The sequence below is a fragment of the Carcharodon carcharias genome, chromosome 6, assembly GCF_017639515.1.
Source record: "Carcharodon carcharias isolate sCarCar2 chromosome 6, sCarCar2.pri, whole genome shotgun sequence".
NCBI lineage: Eukaryota > Metazoa > Chordata > Chondrichthyes > Lamniformes > Lamnidae > Carcharodon > Carcharodon carcharias.
The window spans coordinates 118,349,079-118,374,145 of NC_054472.1; the positions used below are offsets into that span (position 1 = coordinate 118,349,079).

At 39.8% G+C, this 25,067-nt stretch overlaps 1 protein-coding gene across 4 annotated transcripts in view; it reads right to left on the reverse strand.

Moving 5' to 3' along the window:
- Positions 1-25,067, reverse strand: part of trappc9 (trafficking protein particle complex subunit 9) — a 956,085-nt gene that overhangs the window by 504,970 nt on the left and 426,048 nt on the right. For all 4 annotated transcript variants that reach the window (XM_041189162.1, XM_041189161.1, XM_041189164.1 and 1 more), the window contains one exon: positions 24,261-24,371. In XM_041189162.1, coding sequence (XP_041045096.1) covers positions 24,261-24,371 — 111 coding nt within the window. The remainder of the gene's footprint in view (positions 1-24,260; positions 24,372-25,067) is intronic.

The window sequence follows — 25,067 nt, forward strand, 5'->3', positions numbered from 1 at the left end:
AGCCATGCCTCTTGCCTCTATGTGTAAATCCCCTTTTTGGTCCCTAATCTGCCCTACTCCTCCTTTTACCGCCCTTTTACTATCAATGTGCTTATTGAATAATTTGGGATTTCCTTTTATATTAGCTGCCAGTCTTTTTTTCATAATCCCTCTTTGCTTCTTCTATTTGCTTTTTCACATCCCTTCTGAACCTTCTGTATTCAGCTTGGTTCTCAATTGTATTTGCTACATCTACTGTAAGCACACTTTTTCTTCTTTAATTGCTATCTCCTTTGTCATCCAGGGAGCTCTGGATTTGTTTGTCTGATCCTTCCCTTTTGAGGGAACATACCTTGAATGTGCCCAAACCATTTCCTCCTTGAAGGTAGCCCATTGTTCAGCTACATGTTCTCCTGTCAACCTTTGGTTCCAGTCTACCTGGCCCAGCTACGTTCTTGCCCCATTGAAGTCCGCTCTGCCAGTTGACTATTCTTACACTGGATTGACCAATGTCATTTTCCACCGTAATCCTAAACCTTATGATGCAAAGATCACTATCCCCTAGATGGTCCACTACTGTCATTTGATCTACGTGGCTCACCTCATTCTCAAGAACCAGGTCTAGCAGTGCCTCCTTTCTTGTTGGACTGGACACATACAGCTGTAAGAAATTCTCCTGAACACAACCTAGGAATGCTTTGTTCCTCTTTATCCTTCCCACTAGCTGATGGTCTGTACATTACACCGAGCAACGTAAATGCACCCTTCTTATTCCTTAGCTCTAGCCCAATCGATTCTCTCCTTCAATCCTCTGATACATCCTCTTTCTCCAGTACTGCAATACTCTCCTTAACCAAAAACGCCAGCCCTCCTCCTTTTTTCCCTTTCCTATCTTTTCTGAACACCTTGTAACCAGGAATATTTAGCACCCAGATCTGTCCTTCCTTAAGCCAGAGTCTCCGTTATCGCCATAGCATCATAATCCCACAAGGAAATCTGTGCCTGTAACTCCCCAATTTTATTAACTATACTCTGTGTATTCACATAAACGCAGTGTAACCCTGATTTAGACTTCATAACTTGCTCCCTTACTTCGAGTCCATCTATTAAATTATTAACTATTAACTCTATGAACTTAATATTCTCTATTTTAGTGCTGTCTCTCCCGACATTCCAAGCATCCTGGTGTTACTTTCTATTATTCTCTCCTTGTTCCCACACCCCTGCTGAATTAGTTTAAACCCTCCCCAACAGCACTAGCAAAATGACCCACAAGGAACTCAGTCCCGGCTCTGCTCAGATGCAACCCGTCCAAATGCTGACCTAGCCAGAGAGAGAGACACACATCCTGTGAAAGAATTTTAAAAACCCAACTGGTACACTGATGAGAAACAAAGTTATTAATATCAGCAAAAAGAAAAATATTGGAACCTGTTGGTCAACATCCTAAGGTTTAAAAGAGGTAGCAACTTAGCTAGTGGATGCAGTAAAATTTCCTAGATTCTAGAAATGTTCCAATACATTGGAATTTAGCAAATATAACACCGTTATTCAAGAAAGGAGGGAGGAGAGAAAACTGGGAACAACAGGCAAGTTAGCGTGACATCAGTTTTTGGGAAAATGCTGGAATCTGATATTCAGAAAATCTTAATGCACTAAGAAAATCATTGAGGGAACGTGGTTTTATGAAAAGAAAATAGTGTTTGCCAAATTTATTAAGGTGTATTGAGGATGCAATAGGGTAGATAAAGGAGAACCAGTAAATTTAGCATAATTGGATTTCCAAAAGACATTGAATAAGGTGCCACACAAAAGGTTAATTTGCAAGATGAGGGTTCATGGAGTACAAGATGACATATTAGCAAGGATGGAGGATTGGTAAACAGAGAGTGGGGATAAACAGGGCATTTACAAGTTGGCAGGCTGCAACTAGTGGAGTGTTGGAAGGATCAGTGCTGGGGCCACAACTATTTACAATTTATATTAATGACATAGATGAAGAGGCAGAGTAATGTCTCCAAATTTGCTGACTATACAATACTAGGTAGGAAACTGTGAGGAAGACACGAAGAAGCTGCAGAGATATAGACGGGTTAATTGAGTGGGCAACAAGGTAGCAGATGGATTGTGGGGAAGTGTGGGGTTTTTCAGTTTGGAATAAGAGTAGAAACTCAGAATTTTTTTAAAAAGGTGAGAAACTTCTCAGGGTAGAGTTTTACTCTGGCAGGATCTTACGGTCCCGCCAAAGTCAATGGACTTTTGAATGGCTTGCTGCATTTTACATCCTTGCCCACACTGCGACAGGGCAGTAAAATTCCTTCCTTAGTCTTGTTGAGCCACAAAAACAAAATACTGCTGATACTAGAAATCTGAAATAGAAACTGAAAATGCTGGAAATGCTAATGTTCGGTGACACTTGGGTGTATTTGTACAAGGAACACAAAGTTCACATGCAGGTACAGCAAGAAATCAGGAAGGCAAATGACATGTACTTTTCATTGATAGGGGATTGGAGTACAAAAATAAGGAACCCTTGCTACAATTGTATTAAACTTCAATGAGACCACATCTGGAGTAGTGTGTGCAATTTTGGTCTCCTTATCCAAGGTAGGACATACTAACATTGGAAATAGTTCAGCAAACGTTTGCTAGATTACTGGTTTCTGAGATGAGGGGGTTGTCCGATGATGAGAGACTAAGTAAATTGGGCATTTACTCTCTGGAGTTTAGAAGAATGAGAGGTGATCTGACTGAAACATACAAGATTCTGAAGGAGCTTGACGGGGTAGACACAGAGGTTGCTTCCCCTAGCTGAGAAACCTGGAGAACAGGGCACATTCTCAGGATAAGGGGTTGATCATTTAGGATTGAGATGAATAGAAATTTCTTCATTCAGAGGGTTGCTAATCTTTGGCATTTTCCATCCCAGCAGGTTGTAGATCTTCCATTGTTGGGCATATTCAAGGCTAAGATAGACAGATCTTTGGCTGCTCAGGGAATCAAGATGTGGGAGGTAGATGGGAAAGTGGAGCTGAGGCAGATGGATCAGCCATGATTGTATTAAATGGCGCAGCAGACCTCAGGGCTTGTATGGTCCATTCATGCTGCTATTTCTTATATTCTGTTACATTCTTCGGAAGAAACCTGCTGTCCTTGCCTTATAACCCATGACTCCAGAAGTGGCAGAGCAAGACATAATTGACATTTAAATACCCTATAAAGTGGCCTCACAAGTGACTCAAGTTGTATCAAACCACAGAAGGTGGCCCACCACGTTCTTAGAGTAATGAGGGATGGGCAATACCCATTGTGCCAGCAATGCCCGAATCCCAAGAATAGATAAAAGGCGGCACCATAAAATCTAAAGATGTTTAGCTGATTGTAACTTTATATTTTAAAGAAGTTATTTTAAAGAAGCTCTTAAACCATTTTAAAACTAATCTAAATAATTTTAAACTGATCTGATTTTAAATGATTTATATTCACTTCAAATACAAAATGTTAATGAGTTTTTATAATTTAATTCAAGTTGCCTTCTGATTCAATTTTGAACCATGACCTCTTTATAAGGTATAGTAAATTAAATGCATGTTGAGTCATTAACGAGGTTGTAGAGCAGAAATTGTACTAATTCATTTTAAACCGTTCTTTCCAGTTTCTGAGGCATTTCTAATGCTCATCTACATACATTTCCTCATTTAAAACACTTCAGAACAAATGATTTTAAACAGATGGCGAACGTGCTGGGTAAATGATCTTCCAACAAATATTAAAGCTAGGTGTTTTGACAATCATAGTAGTCAAAGTAACATCAAGTACAGTCAGGATCCTGCAGTGTTATGTTCAGTTTTGACAAAACATCTCACCTTTATCACCTCTTTACTGGACAGTGACAGTGATCGAGACTGCAATATCTACTGCTTTTCTAACAGCCCTGCAATTAGAAATTCTAGTTAAGGCTAATTGGTACTTCCTACAACCAGAGGTTGTGTATACAACTTCTGAAAGATGACACTATTTAGAATATTGCAAAACTAGACAAAAGCATCAGCCCTTCATCCCCTTATCTGACACTCATGATTATTTATCTGTTACATGCACAATGAGGAAACTTCAATGGTCTACTGGTGTTGAAAATCTTCTTTCAAGTGGAATAAATGGTATATTCCGCTTTTAACATTAGATTGGGCCAGATCTTCTGATCAGCGGCGATGCTGTGCACATTGCTGCTGACTGCAGAGATCAATGCGTGCTTACCTTTCTGCACACTTTCAGCTAGGACTTCCAATCCCATTGAAACAATGAAGCCTCAGCTCAGCCATCCACGAAGGAGGCTAGTGAAGAGGAATAGAGCAAAAGACACATTCTCTTGTTATGAGATCAACTGCCATATTCAACTAAGTTTGTAAAGGTCTCAAATCTCTCAGTGGGGTTAATGGTTGGGTGGGCAAGCAGATGGGGGTGGGTAATTGGTCAGATGAGTGGATGGGTAGTTGGGTCAGGGGGTGAGTGGGTTAGGTTGTTCTGTTAATCACCGGGTTACACCAGAGTTTAAATAATAACAATTCTAAGGTAAGCATCTGGGTAAACAATGTGGATCTAGCTGAAGTCCCCACACCTGAGCTCAGTCGAAGAGACATTCAAGGAAGGTGCAGGACAATGTAAATCAGCACATAAGAAATTTAAAAACTTACTGGGCAATTACATTGCATTGCACATGTCAGGACTTCCCCAGGGTCCCGAGGCACACCAGCAGCTTAGGTTTAGTGCATCGCTGCTCCAGATACAGATACAGTAAGATCTAGCCCATTGTGTTTTTAATCACAAATGCATGCATATATTTTGCTTAAATAAAATAAGCAATATTTAATGATCAACAGCAAATATTGCACTAATAGTATGTGAATATCCTATGTTATAAAGCAATCTTCCCCATTTCTTGACACAACAACCCTCATCTTAAAAAGTATTGAAGTAACATCACAAAAGGAATTACAGTACTTTTTTCAGTATTCTCACCTTGATAATTTGCAATACATTATGCACTGATAACAATTTATCTGAAAAATTTATCAAAACTTCTGTGGCACCATTTACCAGTAATGTGTTTGATGTATTAATTGCCTGTTAATTACTGTTTGGTCTAAGTTGATTTTAGTTTGTTTGATACAGTAAAAGTCTTAAAATGTAAAATCTTGTTCTTTGGTCCTTTCCATTGGTCGCTGGGAAATTTCTCTTTTTAGAAATTATTGTTTTTTTACAGGGATCGAAACAATATACTCAGTCATGTTTTCACCATCCTCAACACATAGCTCAATGTCATAATTGTAAACATCATTGACACTTCCTCTCTTGCTTGCTCAGTTAAAACATCCATGACAATGAGGAAGAGGAAGGGGCTAGGTGCTGATCCTTGGTGCAATATAACTTTAACTCAAAATTCGAACACTGCTTCTTACTCTTGTCTGGCACTCCTTGTACATGTTCTGTAATAGTTGTACATATCTGTACTAGTCAGGGACTCCACGATTCCTAGCAAATCTTCAAACTTCCTCCCTAGGTACAGAGAAGATGCAAGTAAGCATCCCATGACAAATATACTAAGCACTCATATGGCAAGTTATGCAACCACATACCCTCTAACAAATATTGAGGGCTTTTGTCTGAGAAAGGAAGATGCAATGATACAGATAAGTGAGAAAACACACATTAGTCCATGCAGCTTGATCCTATCAAAAGATCAATTAAAATAAAAGCAAAAAACTGCGGATGCTGGAAATCCAAAACAAAAATAAAAATACCTGGAAAAACTCAGCAGGTCTGGCAGCATCTGCGGAGAGGAACAAAACTCTTCTGTTGAAGAGTCATATGGACTTGAAATCTGCAGAGAGGAACACAACTCTTCTGTTGAAGAGTCATACAGACTCAAAACATTAACTGTGTTCCTCTCCGCAAATGCTACCAGACCTGAGTTTTTCCAGGTATTTTTATTTTTGTTATCAATTAAAATAATGCTGACTTAACTGTTAAAACATTTTGAATTCTGCTTCACAAAGTGGCTTTGTGACTAACATTTTAAACTAATTGTAAAAACAATGTACAATTTCTTGCAGAAAAAGTACAAATAAAGTGAAGCTCTACAATGTACGAACTTCAGTATTCCCTTATTTTGTCGTTTTTCTTAATGTAGACAGAGTCATTATGGTGCAGAAGGAGGCCATTCAGCCCATCAAGTTCATGCCAGCTCTCTGTAAAACAATCTAGTCAGTCCTACTCCCCGCTCTATCCCAATCCCCTGCAAGCTCGTTTCCCATTGTGTCATCCAAGTTACTTTTGAAATTGTTAATCTTCTCCAATTCTACCATCCTCGCAATGCAGAATTCCAGGTCATTACCACTCATTGTGTAAAAAGTTATTTCTCACAGCCGCCCTGCATCTCTTGCCCAAAACTTTAAATGTGTTCCGAGTCCTTGTACTATTTGCTTATGGGAACAGCTTTAATTGTCTACCTATTGTCAACTTGTTATAATCTTGTACATATCTATCAAATCTGCCTTCAATCTCCATTGCTCCAAGGGGAACAACCAAACTAACCTTGTAGCTAAAATGCCCCATTGGAACTATTCTGGTAAATCTCCTCTGCACTCTCTCAAGGACTCTCATATCCTTCCTAAAGTGTGGTTACCAGAACTGGACAAAATATTCAAGTTGTGCTGTAATCAGAGTTCAGCATAACATCCATGCTTTTGTACTTGATAGCCGATATTTTCCAGCCCCCACCGCGGCAGGGCCAGCGAGCTATTGAAACCTCCATTCACAACGGTGAGACTGGAAGATCCCACTGACGTGAGAGGCTGAAAAATTCCAGCCAATAGCTCCATTTATGAAGCCCAAAATCCAATATGGTTTTGCTAATTACTGTCTGAATATATTCTGCCACCTTCAAAGATCTATGCATATGAACTCCAAGGTGCCTCTACCCATGCATACTCTGAAGAACTGTGCATTTAGTATATATTGCCTCTCCCTATCTCTTCTGCCACAATGCACCACCTCACACTTCTCTCTATTAAATTCCATCTGCTACTTGTCTGCCCATTCTGCTAGCCTATCCATGTCCTGTTGCAAATGATTCGTATCATCTTCATTTTTTGTCACTCATCCAAGTTTGGTATCATCAGCAAATTTTAAAATTTTACTGCTTATTCCGAGATCCAAGTCATTTATACAATGCAAGAACAGCAGTGTTCTGAGCACTGATCCTGGGGAAAACACTGCTGTCTGCCACCCTTCAGCCTGAAAAATAACTTTTTACTACAACTCACCGTTTACTGTCCATAAGCCAATTTTTATCCAATTGGACACTGAGCCTCCTATTCCACAAACCTCAATTTTGTTAACATGTTCTGAGATAATTTGTCAAATGCTTTCTTACAATCTGTATAAACAACAGTCATTGTGTTCCTTCATGAACCTTCTCTGTTATTTCATCAAAAAATGAAATTAGATTGGTCAAGCACGACCTGTCTTTCACAAACCCGTGCTGGTTAGCCTTAATTAACTAAAATCTCTCTAAGTGCCTGTTAGTATTCTGCCTGATTATTGTTTCTAAAACTTTACCCACTGCTGGCGTTAAACTGGCCTGTAGTTGCAAGGCCTATCCTTATGCCCTTTCTTGAATAAGTGTGTCACATTTGCCACTCTCTAATTGTTTGGCAACTCACCCATATCTAGGGAAGATTGGAAGATTATGGCAAGCCCTTCTGTTATTTCCACCTCCAATTTCTTTAGCAACATGGGACACAAGCAATGTTGTGGAGTATATAAAAGGCACACGACACAGTCAATTGTAGGTACATTCAAGCAGCTGTTTTTATTCAGTACAAGTGTGCACACATAATAAATGCTCTCTCAGAATGCTCTAAAATGCAATTTGAAGTTACACAATTTCTGTTAGTTATATATACCATCTTTGGGATAACTCATGATTAACTTACTATGTTCTTATCTTGTATGTCAAATTGTTACATCCTTAATTACAAATGAGTTTACAACAGAAACACAGAATGACCTGTTTATCACCTCCATAGTTCCAGAGGAATTTGTAAAACAGTCACAGAATGACCTGACCTTTAGCACAAACGATGTTCACAGTTCATTCCAAAACAAATTTTGCTTACCGATCCTGATAATTTAGTCATTTGCATACCTTGACCCTGAAGTCAAGTTATCAGTTTATTACAGTATAACTCCTACACCATTCATCAACTTAAAATGATCCTGACCCGAAGGTCACATTTCTTTAGCTTTATCATGGACTGACCCAAAGGATAGTCATTAACTTCCATGCCTGACAAAAAGGTCATATTCATTCTAGAACTTTTTTTTAAGCTAAAAGCACTTTTTAAAACTTATATCTGCAACTTAGCAAAGTCTGGGTAATCCCATGATGCATCCTGATATGCCTCTTCATGTCACCCTCTTATCCCAATCAATATTTGGGTAATTGAAGTCCCCTAATATCACCACTCTATTGTTCCTACATATCTCCGATTTCCCTGCAAATTTCTCAAACTAATTGGGGTCCTGCAGAACAACCCCCTTTCTTGTTTTGCCACTCCCCCCAAATAAATTACGTTCTTATCCCATCAAAGACACCCTGTCTTTTCAACACTACAGTATTTTCCCTAATCAGTACTGCTATCCTATCTCCCTTTCCTTTTTCCCTCACTTTTCTGAACACTTTGTACCCTTAAATATTAAGCACCGAGTCCTTACCATTTTAAGGCACACTTCTGTTATTGTTACATCATATTCCCACGCAGCTATTTGTGCTTTGAGCTCACCAATCTTATTCACCACACTTGGTTCATTCGCCACACGTGTATTCTAAACTTATCTTTGTGTTCCTCATAGTCCTTCTTAGTTTGTTCTATCTAATATGGCACTACTTCCCTGTCTATTATGATCCAACACACTCACTTTATGCACTTTATTCCACTCTTCTACTTCTATATGCTAGCACCCACCTCCTTGCCAATTTAGTTTAAACCCTTCCCCACAACACGAATGAACCTCGTCATGAGGACATTGGTTCCAGTCCTGTTTAGGTGCAACCTGCCCTGTTTCAATCAGTGCCTCCTGCTCCAAAACTGTCCCAACGGCCCAAGAATCTGAAGCCTTCCCTTCTGCACCATGCCTCAGGTCATACATTTTCCCTATCTTCCCATTTCTACTCTCACAAGCACATGGTAATGGATGCAATCCAGAGATTACTACCTTCAAGGTCCTACTTTTTAAACTTCCTCTCTAGCTCCTGAGAATCTGACTGTAGGATCTTAATATCTGCCCCCTCTGTCACTGGTACCTAAGTGTACCACCTCTGGCTCATTCCCTTCACAGAATATTCTGCATCCTCTCTATGACGTCCTTTACCGGATAGGCAACACTCCATGCAGGACTCACAAGGTGGATACAGTATTGACTATGTCCCCCTAACTACGGAATCTCATAGAACAACTGCATTCCCACACTTTGCTGTTCACTCGTGCAAATCTCTTGCCCATTGGTGCCAAGGTCTGGACCGCACTCTTTCAAGGCGGCATCACTCCCAGCAGCCTGAGGGGCACAGGACCATTATTTTGGACTGAATGAGGAGAAATTTCCTCTAAGCGTTTTGAATCTTTGAAATTCCCTACAGGTTACAGATGCTCCACTGAATATATTTAAGGTCAAGATAGACAGATCTTTGGATGTTCAGGGAATCAAGGGATATGGGAAGTGAGTGGGAAAACAGAGTTCAAGTCCAAGATCGGCCATGATCATATTGAATGATGGAGCAGACACAATGGGCTGTATGGTCTGCTCCCACTCCTATCTTGTATTCAGTCTGTAATGCTCAGTACTGGTTTGAGAATGGCACACACCCCAAAGACTCCTCCACTTCTTGCCTCTTCCTACCACTCTGGATAGCTATTCATCTACTGTTATGAACTCTCATTGTCTGTGGGGTGACCACTTACTGCAACGTACGAACCAGAATACTGTCACTCTCCCTGATGTTCCGCAGTGACTCCAGCTGCCTGTGAAGTACAGAAATCCTGAGGTCGGGCTCAAACAGCTGGAGACATTTTCGACATGAGGTTCCCCAGGACACACCAAATGTCCATGTCATGGCTTTATTCTATATTTGTGACTTCTAACTCCTAAGCATGCTATTAAGCCTTTGAAAGACTAAACACCCTCTATTTTGAATATAAATAATTAAAACATTTTAGCTCTTACTGACAAAAAAGCAAAATATTGCAAGAGCGTTAAATACCACAGCTGCTGACTGATTAACAGGATGAATAATGAAAGATTCAGGCACCTACTGTATTTCAAATCTAACAAATTGGGTGGAAAATAAAACTATGACAGATATCAGAACAATGCACAATTTGCAAGAACAATGTTATCTGCAAGGCTAATAAATCCACATGAAATTTAATTTTCAAAGTAATAATCCTATACATATCAAACCAATGAATAGTTTCAGCAAATGAAAATGAAGGCTTGACCATTACTGTCTTTCAAAACACACAAGGAATCAACAATTGATTACTACTGATGCGCCTAAATCTTCTCCTGTGTCTCAGTTGAATTCTCCTACAGGGGTCAAGAATGCATAACCTATTAATTGAGTCTACTTTTGGAGCTGTGTTGTATCTCCAGATGGAAACACTGAACAAAGGGAAGAAATTACTAACTAAATTCCATATTCTGAATATGTCATTGATATGGATTTCCACTTTTTGTGACTTCAATGGAAAAATAAATTGTGTTGTATAAAACAGGTTGCCAATCACAATCAGCACATTTTGAGGTATTGGTGTTTGTCAATTTCACCTCCATTGCCTGTGATCAACTCCAGCTCAAATGAATAAGATATGAAAATTTTCATTTATTGAAGGCAGTATAGGTGGATGCAGGATGAACCGGATCAAAGCAGTTTCAATCCAAATATGCATGATTTCAAAGAGTAAACCTGCAAAAAACTCAGCATAAAATTGTCACTCTCAGTCAGAATGGTTGGAAGGATAGCTGATCATGAGAATAGATAGGCTACACTGTTGAAACATGAAAGGCTCTTCAGATTCACTATTGTGCAAAGTACAGGCACTGTTATGCTGCATTTAACACTATTTTTAAGCTTGGCGCATTACATGCTGACACTGCATACAAAAACTGCAGAACTGCTCCTTGCCCCAGCCAGCACCTCACTACTTTGGGAAAGAGAAACATGCACTGAATTTGACGAAAAATCTGACATGAACAATTGCTCTCCATATGTAAACATACAAAACAACTTTGGAAGTTGCATTTCTGTAACTCAAATATTAAAGAACAAATGACTTTTAGATTCGCAGGATAAAGTGCATCACAGCGTGTAACATGCTTGTAATGTAGGGGAATGTAGCTGTAAATTTGTGCACAGTAAGCACCACAAACAGCAATCAAATTAAAGACCAAGTCTGTTTTAGTGATGTTGATTAATGGGTAAATGTTGGCCAGAATGAGGAGAGATCCATTGTTTCTCTTGCAATTGTACCATGAAATCTCTTGCATCTAATTGCGATGGCAGGTTTGGTTTAACTTACCATCCAAAAAATAGTTCCCTAGTTTAATGTTTCATCAGGAAGATGGCACCTCTGAAATGCAGTACTACCTCAGTACAGCATCTAAGTGCCAGGGTAGATTACAGGAAAATAGGAACAAGAATAAGCCACTTAGCTTACCTAGCCTGCTCTGCCATTCAATGTGATCATTGCTGATCTGTGACCTAACCCCATATTCGCCATTGTCCCAGCCTTCACTGTTGCTGAATGAAAATCTATCGATCCCACATTTAAAATTAACAATTGACCCAGCATTAACCATCACCTGCAGAAGAGAATTCCAAACTTCAGCCCCGTTATGCATGGTAGAAGAGTTTCCCAACTTCACACCTGAAAGGCCTGACTCTAATTGTTCGGTTACATTCTCTAATCAGAGATTACCAAACAGAAATACGTTCTCTCTACCTATCAGTTCCCCTTAATATTTTGAAAACTTTGATCAAATTTATCTTCCAAATAAAAGCCCTTGGAGTCCAAGTGCCATTCAAGTAAATCTACACTATACTCCTTCCAAGGCCAACATATCCTTCGTGAGGTATGTTACCTGGAACTGCATACAGTACTCCAGGTTTTGTCTAACTGGGGTTTGTGTAACTGCAGCAAGACCCCTTGTATTTTAGTCCTTTAGATATAAAGGCCAGTATTCAATTAGCTTTTAATTATTATTATTTGTACCTGTTCATGACATTTTAACGATACGAACAGGGATCCCAAAAGTCTCTTTGGGCCTGCATTGCTTCTAGCTTTAAACCATTTACCAAGCAACCTGTTCTATCCTTTTTTTTTAGGTCCAAAGTAGATGACCTCACTTGGCTGTAACGAAATCCTCTGTTACAGTTTTGCCCATAAAATTAATCCATTAATATCTTTGTAATTTAATGTTTCCATCAACACTGCTTACAATGCTGCCTATGTTTGCATCATTGGCAAACTTGGATATGTGGTTTTCTATCCTGTCATCTAAGTCATTTCTAAATGCAGTGAATCTCAACACGGTCAGATATTACTCAACACATCCTGCCAATTCGAATACCTGCCCATTTATCTCTACTTCTGTTGCTCAGTCAATTTCCTAATCAGGTCAATAACTACATTCACAATTCCAAAAGCTTCAACTTTAGCCAACAGTCTCTTGTGAGGGACTTTATCAAATGCCTTCTATACGTTCATTTAAATACCTAAGTCCAAAGATTGAACTCTAGTCACATTTCCAAAAAAAATGAGGCCCATCACAATTCCATGCTGGCTCTGTCTGATCAACTGAAAGCTTTCAAGCTGTTCTTGAAACAGTGTTGGAGTCTGAGTGGGGTTTGAATGATTTTCTGACTCAGACAAATATGCTATCACTAAGCCAAGACCAAATCCAGAAACAGGTTTATGCATGATTGGGATGTATTGCAAAATGTAAACACATCTTTGTGGAAAACAAAACAGCAACAGTTCTGAAATTGATAGAAACTTTCTGGAGTAATATATTGCATGGTAAGCCAGAAAATGACCAACCTAGTACCAAAGTCTGACAAGTGCAGCACTCGAGAAAAAGAAAGAGTCGCTTGGTCGTACAAAATTTGAATATTTCTGAAAAGAGACATGTTGCCAAAGCTTTTCAACTTGCACTCATAAGGATAAATGCAAGATTGCCAGATTTCAAACAATCACAACAATTTATACCAGAGGAGAAAAGGGTGCTGATTGGCTGGAGAAAGCAACGGGGAACTGTACACTTCCCAAGTTCCCAGATAATTCAAAAAAGGTGAAAGACTTGAATAAATTTATATTGTTTACAGGGAACAGGTGCTGTGTATGAATGTATGTCGCTTCCAGGAAGCATAAAAAAAGCCACACCACAAGTTTAATTAATGATCCTAAATTGGTTGTTATATTGCTATTAGCGCATTCAAGATTGTTCAGCAAGTGCTACCCTACTGCAGATCATATCTAACAGTAAAGGTATTATTTTGGGCTTTGCAAGTGTGGGTTGGTCTGTACTCTGCTTATTATGTACAAACAAAGGAACAAGCTGTTTTATTCAATCAGCCAATCATTGGGACGAACAGCCTACGCACCTGGCATTGCACAGGCACTGAAATTCATACACAATGTTACTCAATTGTGTAGGGGGCAGAACATAATTTTGGACTGACAGCAGCATCCTGTTAGTGGAAAATACCACTCATGAAGCCACTGCATCGTAGCAGCATGAAAAGGCTTGCTTAACCTGTTGTTGTATGAATTGTTTTGATTGCTTGAAATGTGGCAACCTTGTGTCTATCCTGATGAGTACAAGACAAGAAGTTTTGGTAGCATGTCTTTTTCCAGCAATAAAGGAAGAAAGAGTATGGAAAAAAAGCACAAGGCTAAATTGGCATCTGGCCCAACAAGCTGTAGCACTTACACAGAAGTCATAAAGCCTTAAGGAACCAATTTTATGGAGGCAATACTCTCCTACACCACATGACCTAATCAATGGCAGCTGGCAAAGATTACATTCACATCAGAATTTTTAAACCTGTATGAGGCAATTGAGAGGGGGGAGGAACACAAATAAACAAACAGTCTTTGTTCACTGTCACAGGAACAATGAATTCTTTTGGATCTGGCCTTCTGAGGATGGTGAAGAATGCATTTGAAGCATACATACATATCCTTGCTGTTCTAAAACAGAGATGTGCTTTCTATGCATAAAATGAGACTACTATCACAAAATCAATCAACAGCTCTTCCGTTGGTGTTTTGGTTGTCGTACAACTTATGTGCAATGCACAAGAACACAAGAATTAGGAGGAGTAGGCCACACAGTCCTTCTAGCCTGCTCCGCCTTTCAATAAGATCATTGCCAATCTGACTGTGGCCTCAACTCCACTTAACTGTCTTCCCCCCATAACTCTTGACTCTCTCTTGTTGTTCAAAAGTCTGTCTAATTCAACCTTAACTATATTCAATGATCCAGCCTCTGCTGGTCTCTGGGGAAGAAAATTCCACAGAGCAAAGCCGCTCTGAGAAAAAGTAATTCTCATCTCAGTCTAAAATGGGAGACCCCTAATTTTTAAACCATGTACCACCCTAGTTCTAGTCTCCCCCCCAAGGGGAAACAAATGCTTTGGAGTACCATACTAATTACTCTGTGGGACTGCAGGTCTTTTACACCTTTCATGAAGAAAGTACATGACAGGTCATAATCGCCCATTGAGTCCATGCTGGCTCTCTGTAGAGCAAATTTGTCAGTCCCATTTCCCTGCTCACAGCTCTACAATTTTATTTCCAAGTGTCTAACCAATTTGCTTTTGAAATCGTTATTTGTCTTTGAGTTTGCAAAGCACCTTAACTTTCAAGAGTAATATATCCGCACGGTCATCAGGGAATTTTGCATTCTCTGAGAACACTTTTTCAGTGGTTTGAAACTCCTAGTTTTTCCCAACGGTTGGCATTTGCTAAATGATTGAATATTTTGTGGCCAGGCTTGGGCTAAGAATGGGCTAGGGATTCTTTGGCCCAGAAAAAATGTTGGGTATCCTGGCGTGAAGGTACTATGTTCATCAGCAAAGTGAAGGATTAATCAATAGTGCTATCCAGCAACACTAATAAACTGCTCACTGATACTCCTTGCAGGTTCTGACAGGACCATTTGACTCCAGATCCACTTAAACCAAGAGGTGAGGTGAGAGTGACATGCAGTGAGGGGGAGGATCCATTTGTCATGGGCCATGTAGGTACCAATGACATAGGTAGAACGAGGAAAGGGGTTCTGCAAAGTCAGTATGAGGGGCTAGGTACCAAACTAAGAAGCAGAACCTCAAAGGTAATAGTCTCTGGATTATCACCTGAACCACATGCAAATTGACACAGGGAAAATAAGATTAGAGACGTGAATGTGTGGCTCAAATACTGTTGTGGAAGAAGTGCGTTGCGGTTTGTGGGGCACTGGCATCAGTACGAGGGAAAGTGGGGGCTGTATCATTGGGACGGTTTACACCTGAACCATGCTGGGATGAATGTCCTCGCAAACTAGGGAACTAGAGAAGGCTTTAAACTAAACAAGAGGGGTGAGAGATCAAGCTTGGGTTGAGGTAGCAATTCAAGGTGTAGAGTTAAGACAGGAGAGCAAAATAGTAACATGAGAAATAGAGGGTCAGAGAATGGCAGGAAGAGGCAGAGAGAAAAAACCTGAGAATAGATCAACAGTCAAGACTAGATGTTACAAAGGTAACAAATAGACAAAACTGAAGGCTCTCTATCTGAATGCGCATAGCATTCATAACAAAGTAAACAAATTGATGGCCCACATTGAAGTAAATAAATATGATCTGATAGCAATTATGGAGATGTGGCTGCAGGACAACAAAGATTGGGTCCTTAATATTGAGGGGTACATGACATTCAAAAGGAATAGGAAGTTTTGTGAAGGTGGATCAAAGAGGGCATGGGTGCAATAGTTAGAGATGACCTTGGTTCCGGAGATCAGGATGTAGAATCAGTTTGAGTGGAGATGAGGAACAGTAGGGGAAAAAAATTCATTAGTGGGTGTCATCTACAGGCCCCCTAATGGTAGTCACAGTGTAGGACAAAATATTCAGAGAAAATATTGTGTGCTTATGATAAAAGGGTGGCAAAAATCATGGGTGATTATAATCTATGTATACACTGGAAAAAGCAGATTGGCAGTAGTAGCCCGGATGAGGAGTTCTTAGAATGCTTTCAAGATAGTCTCTTAGAGCAGCATGTTCTGGAACCAACCAGAGAGCAGGTTATATTAGACTTGGTATGGTGTAATGTGACAGAATTAATTAATAACCTCAGAGTAAAGGCACCTCTAGGTAGCAGCAACCACAATATGACTGAATTTTACATCCAGCTTGAAAGGGAGAAGAGAGCTAAGATTAGTATCTTAAACTTAAATAAGGGCAACTATGTGGGGATGAAAGCTGAGCTAGCTGAAGTGAACTGGGAAACTAGATTAGAGGATCGATCAATAGAGAAGCAGAGGCAAACACTTAAGTGGATATTTCAGAGTATTCAGAATAAGCACGTTCCTATTATAAAGAAAAATTCTAAAGGGGAGGACCCACCATCCATTGTTAACTAAAAAAGTTAATGACAGCATCAAACTTAAGGAAAAAGCATACAACTCCGCATAGACGAGTGACAGGTCAGATGATTGGTCAGAACATAAAGAACGGCATGACTAAAAGGTTAACCAGGAGAAAGAATTTAGAGTATGAGAGGAAATTAGCTAGAAATGTAAAAACAGATAGCAAGAGTTTTTCCAGGTATTTAAAAGGGAAAAGATTAAGTGAAGCAAGTGTTGGTCCCCTAGAAAGTGACAGTGGGGAGTTAATAGTAGCAGTGACCATAACATGGTAAAATTTAGTATTCAGTTTCAGGGTGAAAAACTTGGGTCAGAAACAACTGAGCTAAACTTAAATAAGAGTGATTACAAAGAAATGAGGGCAGAGTTGGCTGGAGTGGACTGGGAAAGGAGTATAGCAGAAAAGATGGTTGTTGAACAATGGCAGACGTTTAACAAAATAGTTCTTGACTCACAAAGATATGTCCCAGTGAGGAAGTAGTAAGGGGGTAAACCAACCATGGTTAACCAAGCAAGTTAAGGATAGTATCAAACGGAAAGAAAAAACATACAATGTGACAAAGATTAGTGGTAAGCCAGAGGATTGGGAAAGTTTTAAAAACCATCAAAAGATGACCAAAAAAACAATAAAGAGGGAGAAAATAAACTTTTAAAGGTAAACTAGCAAGCAATATAAAAACGGACAGTAAGAGCTTCTTTAAATATATAAAAAGGGAGAGGTCAAAGTGAACATAGGCCCCTTAGAGAACGAGGCTAGGGAAATAATAATGGGGAATCAGGAAATGGCAGAGGAATTGAGTAAATTTTTTGCATCAGTCTTCACAGTAGAAGACACTAATAGCGTATCAAAAATGCTAAATAATCAAGGGGCAAAAAGGCAGGGGGGGAATAAATACAATAACTATCACTAGAGAAAAAGTATTATGGAAACAGATGGGGCTAAAGGCCGATAGGTTCTCTGGATCTGATGGGATATCCTAGGATATTAAAGGAAGTAGCTACAGAGATATTGGATGCACTGGTAGTAATCTTCCAAGAATTCTTAGATTCTGGAAAAGTCCCACAGGATTGGAAAACTGTCAATGTAACACCCTTAATCAAAGAGGGAGGGGGACAAAAACAGGTCAGTTAGCCTAACATACGTCATTCGCAAAATTTTAGAGTCTATCATAATAGCAAAGCATTTAGAAATATATATCAAGCACAGCCAGCATGGCTTCATGAAGGGGAAATCATGCCTGACTAATTTATTAGAATTCTTTGATGAGGTAACAAGCAGGATAAAGGGGAACCTGCAGATATTTGGATTTCCTAAAGTCATTCGATAAGGTACCACACATAAGGATACTTAAAAAGATAAGAGCCCATGGTGTTGGGAGTAATATATTTGCATGGATAGAGGATTGCCTAACTAATGGAAGGCAGAGAATTGAGACATTTTCAGGATAGCATCCTGTAACAAGTGGAGTGCCACAGGGATCAGTACTGGGACTACAATTATTTACAATAAACATTAATGGTTTGGATGAGGGAAGTGAATGTACTATCACCAAGTTGGCTTGGCCTAAATAGCCAAGTGGTTATGGTACTGGGCTTGTAACCCCAAGATCAAGAATTCAAATCTCACAATGGCAAACTATGAAACAATGTAACCTCATCTGAATACAGATGGAAACGTGTTTGTACTTGAAGGAGTTACTATCACCAAGTTTGTGGATGGTACAAAAATAGATGTGAAGGCAACCGGTGAGGATGCCACAAAGAGTCTATAGAGGAATAAAGAAAGCTCAAGTGAGTGGGCAAAAACTTGGCAAATGGAATATAATGTGGGAAAATGTGAGACTGTGCGCTTTGGCATGAAGAATAGAGGAGCTGAATATTATTTAAATGGAGAATGACTGCAGAAAGCTGTGGCACAGAGGGATTTGGGGGTCCTCGTGCATGAATCACAAAAAACCTAACATACATGTTCAACAGGTAATAGAGAAGGCAGATAGAATATTGGCCTTTATTTCAAAGGGAATGAAGTTTAAAAATAGGGGAATCTTGCTAAAACCATGCAAGACACTGGTTAGACCACACCAAGAATACTGCGAACAGTTTTGGTCTCTTTATCGAAGGAAAGATAGACTGGTCTTTGAGGCAGTCCAGAGAAGGTTCACTAGGGGTAGAATCTTACTTATGGCGGGAGGGCTGGGCTGCAGCTGGCGCGGAGCCGATTGCTGCCCGCGATCAGCTGCGCGCCGCCATTTTATGCAGGCAGACAAATTAAGGCCCACCCAGCATAATGTGCGGCTGGTAGCGCTCAGCACTTCCTGTGCGGGCAGGGGGAGGAGGGAAAGTCAGGGCCTGCACTCTTTCGCGCATGCATGCAAAAGAGCACAGCAATCTCCCTGAGGCACGGAGTTGCCTCAGGGAGGTTAAGTGGATAATAGAAGTTTTTTTAAATAATTTACTTTATTTTTAACATGTCCCATCATGTGACAGTGTCACATGAGCTGAGACATGTTTGTGAAGTTGATAAAACTTATTTATTCATTTTACAAATCCTGCAACAAACTTCATCCCGCCCATGGATGAGTTTTCCTGGAAAACGCGAAGACCGCTTGGGCTCTTCACCTGCCCACCAACCTTAAGGACAATATCACCCCACCAGCCTCCACATTCAAAGGATCATCCTCCACCATTTCCAACAACTCCAGCATGATGCCACCACCAAACACATCTTCCCTTAACCCTCCCCGGCGGCATTCCGCAGGATCGTTCCCTCTGGGACACTCTGGTCCACTCCTCCATCACCCCCTATACCTCAATCCCCTCCCACGCAACCGCAGAAGGTGCAACCCCTGCCTCTTTACTTCCCCTCTCCTCACTGTCCAAGGGCCTAAACACTCCTTTCAAGGGAAGCATTTCACTTGCACTTCCCTCAATTTAGTCTACTGCATTCACTGCTCCCAATGTGGTTTCCTCTACATTGGAGAGACCAAACGCAGACTGGGTGACCGCTTTGCAGAATGCCTTCGGTCTGTCCGCAAGCATGACCCAGACCACCCTGTCGCTTGCCATTTCGACACACCACCCTGCTCTCATGCCCACATGTCCATCCTAGGCCCGCTGCATTGTTCCAGTGAAGTTCATCGCAAGGAACAGCATCTCATTTTCCGACTAGGCAACTTACAGCCCTCCGGACTGAATATTGAGTTCAACAATTTTAGATCATGAACCCTCTCCTCCATCCCCACCCCCTTTCTGATCCCCCTTTTTCCAATAATTTATATAGATTTTTCTTTTCCCACCTATTTCCATTATTTTTAAATGTATTTCCATCCATTGTTTTATCGCTACCTTTTAGCCTATTTCGATCCCTTCCCCCCACCTCACCCCCACTAGGGCTATCTGTACCTTGCTCATCCTGCTTTCCACCCTTAATGTCAACTATTAGCACATTCCTTAGATAATATCTTCAACATCTCTTTGTCCTTTTGTCTATGACATCTTTTGGCTATCTCCACCTATCACTGGCCCTTTATCCAGCTCTACCTGTCCCACTCGCCCCCTTAAACCAGCTTATATTCCATCTCTTTTCTATTTTTCCTTAGTTCTGTCATACAGACTTGAAACGTTAACTGTGTTCTTCTTTGCAGATGCTGTCAGACCTGTTGAGTTTTTCCAGGTATTTTTATTTTTGTTTTGGATTTCCAGCATTCGCAGTTTTTTGCTTTTTACCCTTAAGTTTGATGCTTTCCTTAACTTCTTTGGTTCACCACAGATAGTGGGTCCTCCCCTTAGAATTTTTCTTTATAATTGGAATGTACTTATTCTAAATACTCTGAAATATCCCCTTAAATGTTTGCCACTGCTTCTCTATTGATCTATTCTCTAGCCCAGTTTCCCAGTTCACGTCAGCTCAGCTTTCATCCCCACATAGTTGCCCTTATTTAAGTTTAAGATAATAGTCTTAGACCTACTCTTCTCCCTTTCAAACTGGGCGTAGAATTCCATCATATTGTGGTCGCTGCTAGCTAGGGGTTGAGGTTGTTAATTAATCCTGTCATGTTACACAATACCATGTCTAATATAACCTGTTCTCTGGTTGGTTCCAGAACATGCTGCTCTAACAAACTCTCTCAAAAGCATTCTAAGAACTCCTCATCCAGGCTACTACTGCCAATCTGATTTTTCCAGCTTATGTGTAGATTAAAATTGCCCATGATTATTTGCCGTCCCCTTATCATTAGCACACAATATTTTCTCTTGAATACTTTGTCCTACACTGTGGCTGTTAAGAGACCTGTAGGCCATTCCCTCTAATGACTTTTCCCACTACTATTCCTCACCTCCACCCAAACCGATTCTACATCTTGATCTCCTGAACCAAGATCATCTCTAACTATTGCACCAATGCCCTCCTTGATTAACAGTGCTACCCCTCAACCTTTACCTCGCCTACTATTCTTCTTGAATGTCATGTACCTTTCAATACTAAGGACCCGATCTTTGTCGTCATGCAGCCACGTCTCCATAATGGTTATCAGATCATATTTATTTCCTTCAATGTGGGCCATCAATTCATTTACTTTGTTATGAATGCATTCAGATAGAGTGCCTTCAGTTTTGTCTTTTTGTTACCGTTGTAACATCTAGTCTTGACTGTTGAGCGATTCTCAGGTTTTTTTCTGTCTGCCCCTTCCTGCCATTCTCCAACCCTCATTTCTCATTATTACTATTTTGCTCTCCTGTCTTGACTCTACACATTGAATCACTACCTCTACCCAAGCTTGATCCCTCATCCTCTTTTTTAGTTTAAAGCCCTCTCTACGTCCCTAATTACACGATTTGTGAGGACACTCGTCCCTGTGTGATTCAGCTGTAAACTGTCCCAACAGTACAGCCCCCACTTTCCCCGGTACTGATGCCAGTGCCTCACAAGCCAGAACACACTTCTCCCACACCAGTCTTTGAGCCACGCATTTGTCTCCATAATCGTATTTGCCCTATGCCAATTTGCATATGATTCAGGTAATAATTATTACCTTTGAGGTTCTGTTTCTTAATTTGGAACCAAGCTCCTCATACTGACTTCACAGAACCTCTTTCCTAGTTCTGTCATTGGTATCTATATGGGCCATGACAACTGGATCCTCCCCCACCCACTGCAAGTTCCTCTGTAGCCCTGAATAGATGTCCCGAACCCTGGCACCAGGCAGGCAACATTGCTGTCTGGACTCTCTCTCTCTTTGCTGCAGAGAACAGTGTCAACCCCCCTCACTACACTATCCCCTACTACCACTACATTCCTTTTTGCTCCCCCTACTTGAACGGCTTCCTGTACTACACTGCCTTGGCCAGTCAGCTCATCCACCTTGCAGACCTTACTTTCATCCGCAGAGGTTATGAGCACCTCAAATCTGTTTGATAATTGCAAAGTCTGAGGCTCCTCCACTACTGTCTGCTCAGTCCCATTACCTGCCTCAATAACAGTTACATCCTCCTGTCTCTCATTGCTGACCAAAACAGATGACCCACTTCTAAGAAGTGTGACTGTCTTCTGGAACAAAGTATCCAGGTATTTCTCCCCCTCCCTTATGTAGCGCAGTGTCTGCATTTTGGCTTCCAGATCAATAATCCTGATCTGGAATTCCTCAAGCTCTTACGCTTCCTGCAGATGTGTTTATCATGGATTGCCTTGGCATCCAAAAGCTCCCACATCCCACCGCTGCAACATAAGTTAGAATGGTGGGACAGGTGTTATGCTATTTAGTTAATTTACTTTAATTACTTTCTTCCGATGTATGCTATAATTTACTGTGTTTATTGAATGCTAGTACCACTGCCAACTCAAGGTTATATGCTTAACTACAAAGGTATGTGTTTTAGGTGTTTGGTTAAGTTATAAAGTTTTTATTGCTTTTTTATCTTTACTGCTTTATTTTTAATTTTAAAGTTTTCAAATTTTGGTTTATTATTTTAAACTTTTAGTTATTTTTATTTATAGATAAGGGTTTTAAGAAATATAGGGCTAATTTAATGAAAATAATTAATAAAAGAAAATCTGGAATTGAAAGCTTGTCTCAGCAATGGTGACCATGAAGCTATCATCAGTTGTCGTAAAAATCCAGCTGGTTCAATAATGTCTTTTAGGAAAGGGAATCTAACATCCTTACGAGATCTGGCTAGCCTGGGACTCCAGAGCCACAGTCCTCTGAAATGGTTCAGCAGCCCACTCAGTTACAGGGCAATTTAGGGATGGGTGACAAATGCTGGCCTTGCCAGCGATGTCCACATCCCATGAGAGAATACATTTTTTTAAAAATTAGCAGTACTTGCTTTTTTTTTAAAAATCCTTGTACAGTAAAAGCTTTTGCTTAAAATATGAAATCTTGTGGTGTAATTATTTCATTCTGAGTATCTTTTTAAAAGTTAATGGTCTCCTTTGAGATCATAATAATGGATTTATTTATCATCTCTGGATTTCTATTCATACTTGTCACAAATAGTCAAATTGCTTGACAGGATGATAAGCAATCACACAAGGCAAGTTTGGACTAGACGAAATTACAAGAGCATCAATTCATAAATAGACTCTTACAGTAGAATAGAAAAGACAACCATTTTTTGATGTCAGCCAACATTGCTGTTTTCAGTCAAATCAAAAACTAACCAGGCAAACCAATTGGTTAAGTTCCTTTGAACAGCCTTCTTTTCTGTAACAGACAGCAAACTCTTATTGGTAGATTAGTAATACTCAAATCTCAACCAGCTGTGGTCATATATGAAATTATCTAAGTGTTTCTATTTATTATGTTGCATGTTGTCTCCACATCAGTTGCAATGAGGTCAAACTTGATAATCAGTAATGTCCAAATCTTAACATCCTCGTAGCCCTTTCTTTACAACTGTGTTATTGAGAAGTCAATTACTCAAGTAGACAGCCTGCATCTTATCATGTATACAAAGGCCTGTCAAGACCACCTGGGAAAGAGACATTGAAGGCTATCTAAACCAAAGTTGTTGTAAAAATCTGATGAGCTTTTGACCTAAAGTTGAACATATTTCCTTTTACTATTGATGCTGGCTGACCTGAATGTTTATCACATTTTTCTGTTTTTGCCCTGAATAGATCTAAATTAACTGCCTGAGATGCAAGGTAAATGTTTCTAGATTTAGCTATTGTTTTTCTAAAATATTAAATCTATTTATAATAAACAGACTAAAACATATCAGAATGTAGTCCTTTACTGAGGGCCAGATAAAGTTATTCTTTTTGCATGATTATTTGAATTACACTTGGTATGATTAAATGAAGGCATACATAATCCACATTCCACACAAAATCCTGAATATTTGGTTCAGTAACCACCGAATACAAGAATATATCAAAACCAACATTTTGCAAATGTAATTTCTGGAAAAAAAAATCACAGCCACAATTTTTTTTGAATAGAATAAATGTCAGTAACTATTTCTGACAGTTTATTTGTAGTTAATGATGTCAAAAACAATTTAGCAATTTGTTGGCCTTGCTCTCAGTCACCTACCTCTGACACTCTCCAGCGTGCAGAATCAAATCCTCATTATTCTTTGCACTAATGGTTAGTTCATGCTCTGTTGAATTGAAGACATCTAAGAGAAGGTGGCATTGCCTGGTGCTGTTGGAACAGAATTCATCACGTTTAACAGCAAAATAAAGAAAAAATATCGAATTTTCAAACAGACCAGAAAAGTATCAAATATAGAGTGATGTTTTAAGATGCATGCAATTTAATTTGTCCTAATACGATCTACCTTTACAGTATGAAGTGGAGAATAGAACTTCTATTTTCGATTCAAAGTGCCCAATAAGAGTCCTATTCAAATCCCATATGTGAAAGGGATTAATGTTTTACATGTGTTGAGGTGCAGTTTACAAGATTCATTTGTATTTCAATATTTCATGTCACAGAGTGGCAGGACATGGGTATACCACCTCGACTCACCACACAATGAGATCTTGATTTAAGTGACACTACAGGAGAAAGCCCCTTTCCTACCAGGGTGGGAACCTGGTCAGCAAACAGCACTATGTTATTTGTATATAGCTGCAAGTATTCAACTTAATTGTAGCATTACCAGCACATCATCTGATTGGCTACTTAACTTTGGTCAAAGAACACCTGTGTTAACTCTTTGGGCTTCTCTAGGTTGTATCCCATGCCCAACACAAAACCAATAATCCATAAACAAGACTGCAATGCCTGATGAGGTCTTATGCACAAGTTACCTGGAATCTCATGTCCTGGGCAGACAATAGACCAGTTTAAAATTACTGATTTTCATTTAATGTATGAACAAATGAATTAGAAGCA